Below are 12,014 nucleotides of genomic sequence, written 5' to 3' on the forward strand. Positions count from 1 at the left end.
CCGCAACGCAGCTGCCACCAAAATGCGTCTCCCACTCACCCGCCCACCCGTGCAGATGTGCATGGCGAGCGAGAGGCACACATCTCCGCACCCACCTGGAGTCACACAACGCAGAGGCAGCACCCCAAGCAAAACCAAAATCGGGCAAAACAAGCCAGCAAAAAAAAAAGGGATAAAAAAAGCTTATAAAAGACAAACACACACTTATCAAGCCGTTGATCATGCATACATGCACGCACGCACGCTTTCACTGCTCACGTTAGCGCCTCCCCCCACGGGGTCACTCTACCACCACATCCACCTGGTTGGGGCCGACAACCTCTTGTGGGGTCTGCGGCGCGGGCTCAATCATATTTTGATGTACCTCACACGATGTCTCCGTTTCCACTACACTTTTTCTGTTTCGTTTCCTTTTCGTATTAGTTTGACCCGCATTTACTCCCTCCGAAAGATTGAGTTTGTCTGACAAACTCGTGTTCATGTTATCCTCCTCCCCCGCAGCCGCAGCAATCACTTTCTCCTCGTCACTTGGTGACTTCCTCGAGCTCTTACGCTCGGATGGTCTTCGCTTCTTCATCTTCTTCTCCGCCGTCTCTTCCACGTCAACACCATCCTCTTCCACTTGCTGCCGCTTCTGCTTTCTCTGTCTTTGATTATGCTGTTTTTGTCCATTAGGACTCGCGGAAGGTTGGCTGCCCTTCCTTGTCACCTCCTCACCCTCCTTGTTGAAGCTGGACCAGCAGGTGTTGCAGTAAAACTCGCCCACGTGGCGGCGAGTGCGCTCCCGGTAGCCCTTATTAAACTCCCCGCACTCACGACAGAACTCCCAGCCCAGTTTTGCCCAACAACTGTAGCAGTAATACTTATTGTCCCGCTTGTCAAGACGAAGATCTTCTGAGTGTTTTTTCTTAAGGCACTGTGTACAGTGGTCTGCAGCCGGCGTCGACTTTTTGCCGTCCTGGCGTGATGCCCTGTTCTTGTCGACTCGCTTGTCGGTGTCATGCTTCTCGTGGGCGTCACTTAACCCGCGAGCATCGTTACCCTGCTGCTGGTTGCGGCGGTGGTTGGCCCTGGAGACAATTTTGTTCTGCCCGTCTGTCTCATTTGTCCGCACAATGTGCACTGATGAGACCATTGTCGATAGGAGCTGCAATGTAGTGAGAGCATTTGCATCGGTGGTCGAGGTTCCGGGATTAGGTGTCGCAGTTGTGGGCTCCGCCGGGACATACAGTGGACCGTTAACATTGGGGAAGGGGGTCGTGGGCATTGGCGAGGGAGCCCCCTGTATTTGTGAACCTCGCGTGTGCAACCCCGACAACGGCAACGCAGGGCCCGACGCCACTACCTCGGACAAAGGTGGCGTCATCCGCATCGCCGCATGCGGCTGGGCATTACTTTGCTGCAACCTGACAGCAGTGGCGTACGTGGGCAAACCCACAGGGTGCTGTGTCGGGGTTTTGGATGCGGCAAACCCCGAGGCCGTGAGCGGCGGCGGTGGCGGTGGCGGTAGAGCTGGCATGATCGGGAGGATCTCATTCTGTGTCTGGTGGACGATCTTGTCATGCACCAGCCAGTGCAATAATTTGGCTTTGGAAATAATGCAATGCTCAAGCAACGTCATCACATCCCGCTTATATGCAGGTCGAAGCACATCGTAACGAATGCGCTGAAAGGTCCAAGAGCAATTTTTCTCATTGGCAAGGACACAGGTGCAGATACAACCCTCCACCACGTCGGGGTGTTGCACCTCAACTGTGCACTCCTCAAACTGAACGTATTCTTTTTCGTGCTTATCATACACCTCCAGCTCAAACGTGCGTACAGGAACTTTCTCGGAAAGCATACTTCGCCCAAATCCCCCTGCGCTGTTCAGGCTATGACCTAATGGATATGTGCTGGACGGCTGTGGCTGCGGCCGCCCTGCAGGAGTGGGGGCAGAGCTGGTTGTATTACTTGTCACCGCAACCGCCTCCTCTGCCAGCATCGTTGCTGCTGCCACTGCCGCCGCCGCCGCCGCCGCGTCCTTGGAGTCGCTTTCCGCCTCATTTGCGTCAGTTGTGGTACTTATTAACGCGCCGATGCGAAAATCTATCGTGAGCTTCGATGGTGGGCGCCAGGCGTACACCTTGTCGTAGCCGTAGGTAGAGGTGATGGGCTGAAACAGGATCCCCTCTAACGTGTCATCGCTGGAGTTCAAGAGGTCAAAAATCCGCTCCAACTTCAACGTCGCCTGATGCATCACAACGCAATCGGACCCAGTGGGGAAAAATGCCTTGCTCTCTGCGAACAGGTGAGTGTCAAGGAGGGCCTGGCGCTCAGCCCAGTTCATGGACGCCACTGTATTCACTTCCGGCTGCCCTGTGTCACTCCAGTAGAGAACGTCAAAGGCGAGAAACTTCTCACAGCAGCGCTCCTTGGAAAGCTGCACTAAGTCCCCTTCAAGCACAAAGCTCCCAACGGAGTCGAGCCTACTCCCCAGCCACGCCTTCTCGGGCATCCGCAGCACGGCCTTGAGGTGCGTCGGGATGAGGTAGAACTTTGAGTCACGGTACATCAGCAGGTGACGAACGCCGTCATTCAGGCGTCGTACGCCGTAGTGCGCCTTTATTGCGGAGGCCCGACTCTTGTCAGACATATCCCGTATGGAAAAAGGTGTAAATTCCATCGTGCCAGGGTAGTGGGAAGGTCCCTTTGACGGCTTCAAAAGCTCCAGGACGCGTGTAACGACGTCGTAATACTCCGCATGGTCATCAACCATCGTCGTTGCCATGGAGCCGGCGTAGAGGTCTGTCCGGATGCCGCGTTGTGGGGGCTGTGCACAGCAGCCAAGCACCATTGTGCGTAAGTCATTTAAAACCTCATCCTTCGATTTCGTCGCGTCAATCTCTCGGTACATTCCCGCAGCCCTTGCAAGAGCCCGCACCCTCGCATGAATAACACGGTGGTACTTGATTTTTTCCCGCATTTCCTCACCACTATCCATACGTTTTAGCAGCACACCGTCGTCGTCCACCTCCATTCCCACAATGCCGACAAATGGAATCCGCCTCGCCTTGAGGAGTGAGGCAAGATAGTAGACGTCCTCAATACCCTTCACATTTTTGTCAATCACAAGACCCTTCACGTTACGCTCCTTACGCTGCTCCTCGAGAAGTTCATCCAGACGCTTCTGTAAGGCATCAAAAACTTCCTTGGTGGTCTCCCACACAAGGCGTTTCGTTGCCGTCCCCGCAAGAAAATCGGCACCAGAAAAAAACTTCCACCCAAGACCATCTCTCTGTAACTCATTCACCAGTTCGCGTCCACATGTGGTCTTCCCAACCGCAGGAACCCCGGAAAGCAACACACACACAAACTTTGGCGGTTCCTTCGATACCAGAGCTGCCAAGGAAGCATTACCAACACTCACGCGGGCGACATTTGTCCCTGCTGGAGGCATTCCAGGCGGCGGTGGCGGCAGCTGTTGTTGTTGCTGCTGCTGCTGTTTTTGAACGGCCGCTAACAATGATGCTGCAAACAATGGCGGCGGCGGTGGCGGCGGCGGCGGCGGCGGTGGGGGTGGGGGTGGAGGGGGGGGGATTGTGGCGTTGGTAAACAACGAGGGCAACAAGCTCTGTTCGGGGTTTTTTGCCATCAGCACTGCCTGTATAGAAAGCCCCATTGGAGTGTTAAAAGGAATGGGGCCACACGGCGCTTGCATGAACGGCGGCGGAGCAGAAGAGGGCAGCGGCGGCGGTGGCGGCGGCGTCGATGGTGGCGGAAGTGCTCCAATTCCTGAAATGAAAGGCGACATCAAAGAGGATGGTGGTGGTGGTGGCGGCGGCGGCGGCGGCAGTGGCGGTGGCGGCATGCCATGCTGTGTGATATAAAATGGTCCCTGCGGCGGCGGTAGTGTCGAGGACATCATCGGTGAGACCATAATAGGTGTCTGGTACATGGGAGGCGGCTGTACTTGTTGCTGCATTGAAGTCATTGAGCTGTTCACCCTCAAGTCCGTCATGGGGGGAGTGTTTGGCTGCCTGTACTTGGGTGTAGGGGCAGTGGCGAACGAATGCCTCTGTTTATTCTTACCACGCGGGGGAACTGACTCCGAACTCGTGTTGAGTTGCTGCTTTGCCGGTGACAGAGTGGACAGTGTTACTTCTGTAGGCATCTCTTTCAAGTCTACTTGGCCGGCCGGCTCACCTGTCTGGCCTGTTTCTCCATTGTGTATACGTGACTCCTTTGGAGTCTGCTCGGAAGCCACCTGAATCTGCGATGCAGATGATGCAGAAACGGATTCTGCTGCATTGTCGCGTTTACCATCAGCCTCCCCTGAAACTGTGGCCATGGTAACCTCCTTTTCTGTATTTGTAGTTGTTGTTGTTGTTGTTGTTGCTGTCATTGTTGGTGTCCCGGTAATAACCGTTGGGGTACTCTTCATACCAGCCGTAGAAGTACCACTACTAGTAGCCGTGGTCGTAGCTGTGGCGCCGGCGGGAAGGACCTCCGCTGCAGCACCCTGGAGAGCCACGACAGCGTCAACCGGGGCCGACTGCGACTCGTTTGACATTTTACGGTCCGGCGTCTACACGAGCAACCCCCGGTGTTGTTGTTTTTGTTTCCCTAATGAAGCGAGGTACAGCACAACTACAAATTTGTCTGTCTGTTGTTTTAGTTATTAATTTGTTCCTCTTGACGCACCCACCGTTTTGTCCCCGTTGCGTCTTAGTGGGTGTGGGTGTGTTGTTGGTGTATTTATTTGCTAGACTCGCAGGCTATCGCGCGTCCTTGTTTTCGTTTTGTGTTGTTTTCTTTTTATGTTTCTTCTTCCTCCACTGCTGCGCGTCAACGAGACAGTGGGAGGGGGTGCAACCACCTCTCACCCGTGGCTGTGGGTGTGTGCGTGTGTGCCTTCGCCCGCCGGTGACGATTGTTGCGGGCTGCCTGCGGTTGCTTTCGGCACACGCACGTCTTCCTTCACTTACTTGCTTCTCTCCCGCACACAGACGCACAGTGGCGATGTTGGCCGTGCTGGTAGAGGGCAGAGGCGGAAAGGGAGAAGCGGGCTGAGAAAAGGAACGGCAGCCACAAACAGACAGACGAAGAGAAGCCGAAGCAAACGACAAGAAGTAAAATGTAAAAAAAAAAAAAACGAGTCACCATTCCCGTCTTCTCTCGCTCTGTGGGTTTCCCCCTTCTGTCCTCGTTTCGTCCGTCAAGAAGGCGGTAGTGGCAACGGCGGCTGTCTTTTCCCCCTTCTCTTCCGCCCTGCCGCCGCGCTGCCTCTCCCTCTCTTCCTCCGCAAGGGCGAGACAAGACAAGTGACCTGCAATGAGACCACCCTGCGAAACCCAGCCAGCCACGGAGTGCGAGAGTGGGTGCTGGCACATGCGACAAGAAAAAAAAAATACATTTATATATACTGGCACATATATATAAAAAACGGTTGGGAGGAATAAACAAAAGTCGGGAGCGCCAGTCACAAAAAAAAACAAAAAAAACAAAAAAAGAAACTACACGAAAAACGCACGCCCCCCTACGCGGCACCACAAACTGTGATGGCCACATTGAGAGGCATGTTGGCACATGTGTGTGCTGCTAGCTACCGTCGGCGGTAGTTACCACAATTACGTTTAACACCAAACGCGAAAAGAAGCAGAAATACTACAGGCGTAAAGAAAAAAACACAAAGAGAAAATCCCCGACCATCCAAACGCCACACACAGCTTGTACATATGTATGTACGTGTGTTTTTGTTTTTGCTTTTTTTCCCCCCGATATATTTACTAATTGGTGGGTTATTTCAACACTCAAATATTGTCTCCGTCGCAGACGTACAATTTCGTGCGCGTGCAAATCTCTGCCTCGTTGAGAGACTTGCTGGACGTCAGTACGGCCCCCGCGTGCTGCAGGCTCATGCTCCGCTCTGCAATGTTGTTTGAAAACACAGCCCGAGTCGCGTCCTGCAGGATGATGACCTCAAAGTTCTCCTTCAAGGCGTCAAGCGCCGTGTAGTAGACGCAGTAGTCAAAGGCCACGCCGCAGATAAACACACAGCGCACGCCCATTTCCCGCAGCAGGGTGGCGAGACCAGATGACTTGCCGTGCTCGTCGGCAAAGCCGGAGTAGGACTCGGCGTCCTCGTCCGATCCCTTGTGCACGACGTGGTCGACTCGCCCCAGCCGCAGACGCGGGTGCAGCTCGGCGCCGTAAGTGTCTTGCACACAGTGCGGCGGCCAGGGCCCACCGGGTCCTTCAGGGCTGCGGAAGGAGCAGTGATTCGGCGGGTGCCAGTCCATCGTCGCGACGATGGCGCGGAAGTCGTAGGCGTGGCAAATGTGGTTGATCACAGGGATCAACTCCATCGCCGTTGGAACCGATAGAGCCCCGTCAGGACACACAAAGTCGTTCTGCATGTCCACAACAAGCAGGGCGTCGTGGATCGGTGAAACATTGATTCGCGGCATCATTGTTGCCGACCCTGCAATCCCTCCTCGCGTAAGCGCTTCGGCACACTTTTCTTTCCACGTCTGCTGCATATGCCACACACACACACACACACACACACGCACACGAGGAAGAAAGGAAAAAAGGCGTAAAAGCACGCGTGCCTGTGTGTATGGGTGGCTTACGCGTGCATGCACCCACCCACCCCACCGCCGCCGCCGCGTCACAGGAAGAACGTGGAAGCAGCCAGAGAAAGGAAAAGCACAAAGGAAAGACGCGACACTACCGCGCAATATTCATATGTACACATATCTTATCTACACTTGCGGTTTGTCCCTCCTCCTCTCATCTCGTACGATGTGGTGCTCCCCCACGTGAAGGTTCCGTAAACGCCCTCAGCAAAACTTCCGCCAGAACCGCCGACGCGTGGAGCAGGGCACAAAGAAAAAATACACTCTGCAGGGCCATTGCACCCTGCACGAACAAAATCAGGCACACGAGGCCGTTAAGGGGGGCTCGAAAAAAGACTCATCACGGAGGCACGGCACTCCTCCGGGACGTACGCCGCCCGCAGCATCGCGATTCACGGCCAAAAGTAGCCCACCACCACCTCAAACACAGCCATTGCTGTCATCTCACCGATGCGACTCTCCGTGTGGGAGAGCACTAGCATAGTGCTGGCGGCAACAATATGCAGCACAGGCATTCACAGAACCACGCACTCGGCCGATAAGTTGAACAGCAGCCCACCCAGGCTCAGGGCAAGCATGAAGCTGGCAAAGACGAGTCCGTGCGGCACCGTACCATTTGCCTCCAGCGCGCGTGTCCACAAAAATATGAAGGCGCACATGGCGCCCTCAAACAGGACACCTGCTGCGCACCTGCTAAGAGAATGCGGGTGTCTTCGCACACCGCAGTGGCGGCATACACCATTTGCTGCCAAAGGTTGGTTTGGGGGGCGTCGTAATTCTCTGGCCAGTGCACAAAACCCATGATAAAACACAGCACGAGCAGACCAGCGCTCATGTCAAATAGGGCAACCGGGTGAGTAAACGTGTCAGCGAGCCACTGGGCCACAAGTCCAGAAAGAACGGCGATTAGGCCATTTCTAACCGTCATCCGTGAAAACGTTTCCCCCAGCCACGCCGTATCGTAGCCGCGTGTGCGACGCTCACTAATCATCCAGCTCTCAAAGGCCGACCACAGCAAGGAGGTTGCCACTCCGCCAAGCAGTTGGCCCACAACGAGCACAGGGAAGCTGTTGACGTACTTTGTGGCACAGCTGAGTGTGTAGACTACGCAGTAAAGCAGGCACACGGCCCTGCGACCATACATGTCTGCAAAGGGGCCAAACCCAGGCAGGTCCCAAAGCAGCAACGAGGAGCCAAAGCCGACGATAAACAAAAGGCCGCTTTAATGCCAGCTCAGCCCACAAAACGAGTATAAACGATACACGTAAGGTTCTTGCATCCAGTCTGTGGCCATGGCCAAGAAGTACACAAGCAAGAACTGAATCTGAAACCTTTTGAGGGCAGAAGACGAGGCATGCGCGAGGTATTTCGTAATGGATGTATTTCCTCCTGCCCTTGTATACCCCGGTGACGGTGCACAAGACGATCATCAGAAAAAATAAAAACTCGTACGTGTCCCCCATTTGGTCCAACTTTGGGTATCTAAACTGTAGATGTAAGAAAAAAAAAAGAAATCATCTAAACCTCCTCCCTCCTTCTCCTGCTGGATGCTGTTACATGAGCCTGCACCCCCTTAGAAAGTAAAAGTGTTGACGTCAACTGAAAAATTGCAATCAATAATGTCGTGTTCCTCTGCAATGCATCCATGCATGTCAACACAGTGCAATTCCCCTTCGTTTTCAGTCTCTCTCCCTCCCCACCTCTCACACATTCGCCTCCTCTCTTACTTACTTTATATGCAGATCATTTTCTATAAGTATCAAAATCCTACACGCAGTGGTCCCCTGGTGCCTGACATAACCGCCAAAACCACAACAAAAAAAAAAAATACACGGGCCGAGCCACACTCTACAAGAAGCCTGTGGCCCACGCCTCCAAAAGCCCCCGGGCTCGTCTAACAACGCAGGTAGCAAACGGACGGTCCATAGCGTCGACACCACACTCCGCTAAGCGCGTGTACAACGCGAGACTCACTGGTGAAATCTCTGATAACTCCCTTCGTCGACGCCGCACACGTCGTTCTTCTTCCGCCTCTCCCGCTTCAGCTTTGCCCCCTTCAGTTATGCGGTCAACCACTGCACTGTCGCGGCCGCTACTACTACTGCTGCAGCTGCTGCAAGCGCCACTTCCTTCCTGCACCGCGTAGAGGCTGTTGAATTGTGACAACTGGCCGTGCTGCTGCAACACCTCTGCCTCCGTCCGCGAAACATCACCCGGCCAAATGTGATCCCCACTGTGAGGAGTGCACGCAGCCTGAACACTAGAGGCCCTCAACGGGCTGCCGTGACCCTGCAGGCCTCCACGCGTTGTTGAAGTCGATCGTGTAACCCGACTACACGGGCTGCATTCTGCAGAGTGTCTCGACATTGTCCTGCTCTGCAACCGCCTCTGCGGAGGCGTCGCCGTGGCGTTGATTGCCGCGTCGTCTTTGACAACTGTTGCAGCCACCGGAAACTTGTCGCGTCCGGGTGTGTTCCTCTCCTCATCCTCTCGCCCCTCGGAAGAGCTCGTGGAGGGCTGCAGCACACCCACCGTGGTCCCGCTCGCATGCGTCATGGCATCCATCAGCTGCTGCGTAAAGTCTTCAATCTGTCGCGAATTACGCTGCAGGGCTGGGGTCGCCGTCGCCGTGGCCAAAGCCAATGCTGCTGCCGAAGCTGCCAAGCGTTTCCGCTTTCTCGAGTGCGTGAAGCGCATCGTCGCTGATGATCCCTACCGTACTGCCCTCTTCTTCCCGGTTCCCACCCTGCAAGTCGCAGTGCTCCCGCCACGTGGGTCATACGGAAGAAAAGATAAATGAGGGGAAGAGAGAGGGAAAAAAGCGTGAGGTTTGAAGGTGATGGAGCTTTATTCTCCCACCGCACTGGCGGCTGCCACCCACGCAAGCCAAGAAAAACAGAATCGTAGCAACAGCAACATGGTTCCCTGTCACCTCAGCCGCAATATTTGCGCACGCAAGCCAATAAACAGCGGCCCGCAAAAACAACAACAACATATCAAAAAGAAGGGAAAAAATGAAAGGGATGGTTACACATCATTGCAGACTACTTAACAGCATGTCAAGCTTTGCTTGTAGCGACTCCAACTCCGCGCGCTTCAGCACTAACTGATCCATCCCGCGCCGCGATGACTCGTCAATTCTGCGTCTTGTCTGCTCGATGCTTGCATGGAGGCTTTGAATGTATTGCGACTGTAGCAGCAATTCCTCATGCAGCCTCTCATTCCGTATCGCCTCCTGTTTTACAAGGCGGTAAAAAAACATCTTTTCCCGTAGTGCTACACGGCGCATGCCGCTCGTGTACTCTGAGACGAGGCGCCTACGATGCCGCTGCTCCGCCGTCACCAGCTTCCGCAGCATCGCGGCAGGTGCTTCCAAGGTTGCCTCGGCTGCCGCCGTCGTCGTTGTCGCCAGCACAGCCACGCCCGACTCTCCCTGCCGCTCAAAGTACTCCGACTGCTCCTTCATCAGCTGCTGCATCACCCGTATGTAGTACTCATGCACGTACTCGGCGTTCAGGTCAAGCGCCGCCTCCTCGTCTCATCGTCCCACCACCACCGACTGCGCCGGTACGTAGTGGCTGTTAGCCCCACCTCACCCTTGTTGAAGCGGGAGGTGGTGGGTGTATCCTCAGCGGCCGCCTGAAGAGTCTTTAGGTCGTCCTCGCGCCCAAGCTCGATTGCCAGCTGGTGGTGCAGAAAATCCATAGCGCGGTAGTTCCAAATCCGGGAAGTGCTATTCTGCATCGCACAGGAGTGCCCCGTGCTCTCAAAGTGGAGCAGGGTGTCACTGCGGTGGCCCAGCCCACACGCTACCCAGCCACACACAAGACACGTCCACAAGTCACTGCAGGCACCACATGCGTAGCACTTTGACTTCAGCAACGCCATTGAAAAACGGCAAAGTGGGCACGACTGGCCAACATCCTCCAGGTGCTTATGGAAGCATGAGAGGTGAAACACATGCTTGCACAACGTCACAATGAACGGTCTACTGGAGGCGATTTCCTGGCAGATAGTGCAGAAGTCCTCCATTGGTGTCAACTGAGCAGTGTGCGCCAGGCGCATTCCGCCCTGTCGCTCCAAACTTCTCCACATCTTATTACTCGAAGAGGCGCTCTGCGGAAGGGAGACGGATGCCACACCCCCATGCATCACACTACACAACTCCACCAACTTGATGGCTTCCTCTCCGCTCGCGCCATACGGCTTCATGTCCACTCCATCATCATCATCATTAATCTCATCGTCGGTCCCAAGACGCGAGCGTCTTACTGTGGCCACTTCACAGACGTACTCCGAAAGTATGGGTGGGTGCCCCATCAGGTTCGCATGTGGAATTTGACGCTTTACGCGTGCCGCATCACCGGCAGTGGCAAACTGCAGCAGCAAGCAATATTTCTGATCCTCGTCCGGGGTGCAGCCAACCCGAACAACGCCAATGCACCCCTCCGTGACGCTACACCGCGAGCTGCCGCTGCCACTGCCACTGCCACTGCCACCGCCGTCCGCGCCACCTTGAGCCGGCGGTGGAGAGACTGCGGCACACGCATCAAGGCACTGCAGCACCTGCAGCAGTGTCACGTCAATTGGGATGGAACGCACAAGCAGCCACCGCGTTGGTTTGACCCGCTCGTAGAATAGCTCCACTACAGCCGCCTTTTGCTTATCAAAAAACACAACAACCGATACCTCCAAGCTTGACATTCTCGCCGACTTCCCCGACGCTGGGGAGGAAGGCAAAAAGAGAAGAAGAAAAAAAGACGATGCACATTACTCAACAACACTCCACGCGGAAACAGACGCAAGGGCCCATGCAATCTGCCCAGTCTACACCGCAATCACGCGCAGGTGGAATAAGGGCAGACCCTGTTTACCGTGCGCTTAGACAAAAAAAAAGAAACAAGGAAATGGGACGAAGAAAAAAACAGTAACATAAACGCGGCCGAAGGAATCCAAATATCATATGTCTACCGCGAGGAAACCTGCTGAAGCTTCGAGTTCCACATGAAGCCAAAGCTCACGGCGCGGTGTGTCAGCTGCTTGTAGATGTGCGCGATGAGTGGCAGGCGTGACTCCACACGCTTGCGGTCACGTGAGTCGAGAAACACCTTCATCACCTTGCTGCCGTCCGTGCGGCAGCGCCAGCGGCGGCCCACGACGTCGCACGGGTAGATCAGGTCGTTCAAGATGTTCTCAAACACTGCCACGCTCGTGCGGGAGCGTTGCACCTTCTGCAGCTTGTAAACGTCGTTCGGGCGCTTCGTGATCTTGCGCTGCGCCACAAGCGCCACAACGCTGCCGGGAAAGCGTTTCTCAAGCTCCGCCGTCAGTGTACGCTGGATCTTGCGCACCAGCATCAGGAACCGCAGTGGGTAGAGAACAACCATCGCCGTC

At 55.0% G+C, this 12,014-nt stretch overlaps 7 protein-coding genes and 1 pseudogene across 7 annotated transcripts, besides 3 other annotated features; all 8 read right to left on the minus strand.

Moving 5' to 3' along the window:
- Positions 1–280: 280 nt before the first annotated feature.
- On the minus strand, positions 281–4,552 carry TraAM80_01557 (uncharacterized protein; the record flags this gene model as incomplete). The annotated part of the gene is made up of 1 exon (XM_029378594.1): positions 281–4,552. One exon carries the CDS (start codon positions 4,550–4,552, stop codon positions 281–283), a length of 4,272 nt encoding a protein of 1,423 aa, XP_029241517.1.
- Positions 4,553–4,770: 218 nt separating this feature from the next.
- Positions 4,771–4,812: a microsatellite.
- A 17-nt stretch (positions 4,813–4,829) lies between these two features.
- TraAM80_01558 (hypothetical protein) lies at positions 4,830–5,133 on the minus strand (annotated as a pseudogene).
- Positions 5,134–5,465: 332 nt separating this feature from the next.
- Positions 5,466–5,495: a microsatellite.
- A 297-nt stretch (positions 5,496–5,792) lies between these two features.
- TraAM80_01559 (Nicotinamidase) lies at positions 5,793–6,521 on the minus strand (the record flags this gene model as incomplete). Its single annotated transcript, XM_029378595.1, has 1 exon — positions 5,793–6,521. One exon carries the CDS (start codon positions 6,519–6,521, stop codon positions 5,793–5,795), a length of 729 nt encoding a protein of 242 aa, XP_029241518.1.
- A 4-nt stretch (positions 6,522–6,525) lies between these two features.
- Positions 6,526–6,556: a microsatellite.
- Positions 6,557–7,185: 629 nt separating this feature from the next.
- On the minus strand, positions 7,186–7,764 carry TraAM80_01560 (molybdate-anion transporter-like; the record flags this gene model as incomplete). The annotated part of the gene is made up of 1 exon (XM_029378596.1): positions 7,186–7,764. The coding sequence occupies one exon, from the start codon at positions 7,762–7,764 to the stop codon at positions 7,186–7,188; it is 579 nt and encodes a 192-aa protein (XP_029241519.1).
- A 704-nt stretch (positions 7,765–8,468) lies between these two features.
- TraAM80_01561 (uncharacterized protein) lies at positions 8,469–9,317 on the minus strand (the record flags this gene model as incomplete). Its single annotated transcript, XM_029378597.1, has 1 exon — positions 8,469–9,317. The coding sequence occupies one exon, from the start codon at positions 9,315–9,317 to the stop codon at positions 8,469–8,471; it is 849 nt and encodes a 282-aa protein (XP_029241520.1).
- A 337-nt stretch (positions 9,318–9,654) lies between these two features.
- Positions 9,655–10,098, minus strand: TraAM80_01562 (BRCA1-associated protein; the record flags this gene model as incomplete). The annotated part of the gene is made up of 1 exon (XM_029378598.1): positions 9,655–10,098. One exon carries the CDS (start codon positions 10,096–10,098, stop codon positions 9,655–9,657), a length of 444 nt encoding a protein of 147 aa, XP_029241521.1.
- Positions 10,099–10,133: 35 nt separating this feature from the next.
- On the minus strand, positions 10,134–11,324 carry TraAM80_01563 (BRCA1-associated protein; the record flags this gene model as incomplete). Its single annotated transcript, XM_029378599.1, has 1 exon — positions 10,134–11,324. The coding sequence occupies one exon, from the start codon at positions 11,322–11,324 to the stop codon at positions 10,134–10,136; it is 1,191 nt and encodes a 396-aa protein (XP_029241522.1).
- A 263-nt stretch (positions 11,325–11,587) lies between these two features.
- On the minus strand, positions 11,588–12,007 carry TraAM80_01564 (ribosomal protein S7; the record flags this gene model as incomplete). The annotated part of the gene is made up of 1 exon (XM_029378600.1): positions 11,588–12,007. The coding sequence occupies one exon, from the start codon at positions 12,005–12,007 to the stop codon at positions 11,588–11,590; it is 420 nt and encodes a 139-aa protein (XP_029241523.1).
- Between the last annotated feature and the right edge of the window lie 7 nt (positions 12,008–12,014).

Source organism: Trypanosoma rangeli, assembly GCF_003719475.1.
Source record: "Trypanosoma rangeli strain AM80 chromosome Unknown Tra_15.4_contig_00032, whole genome shotgun sequence".
Lineage (NCBI taxonomy): Eukaryota > Euglenozoa > Kinetoplastea > Trypanosomatida > Trypanosomatidae > Trypanosoma > Trypanosoma rangeli.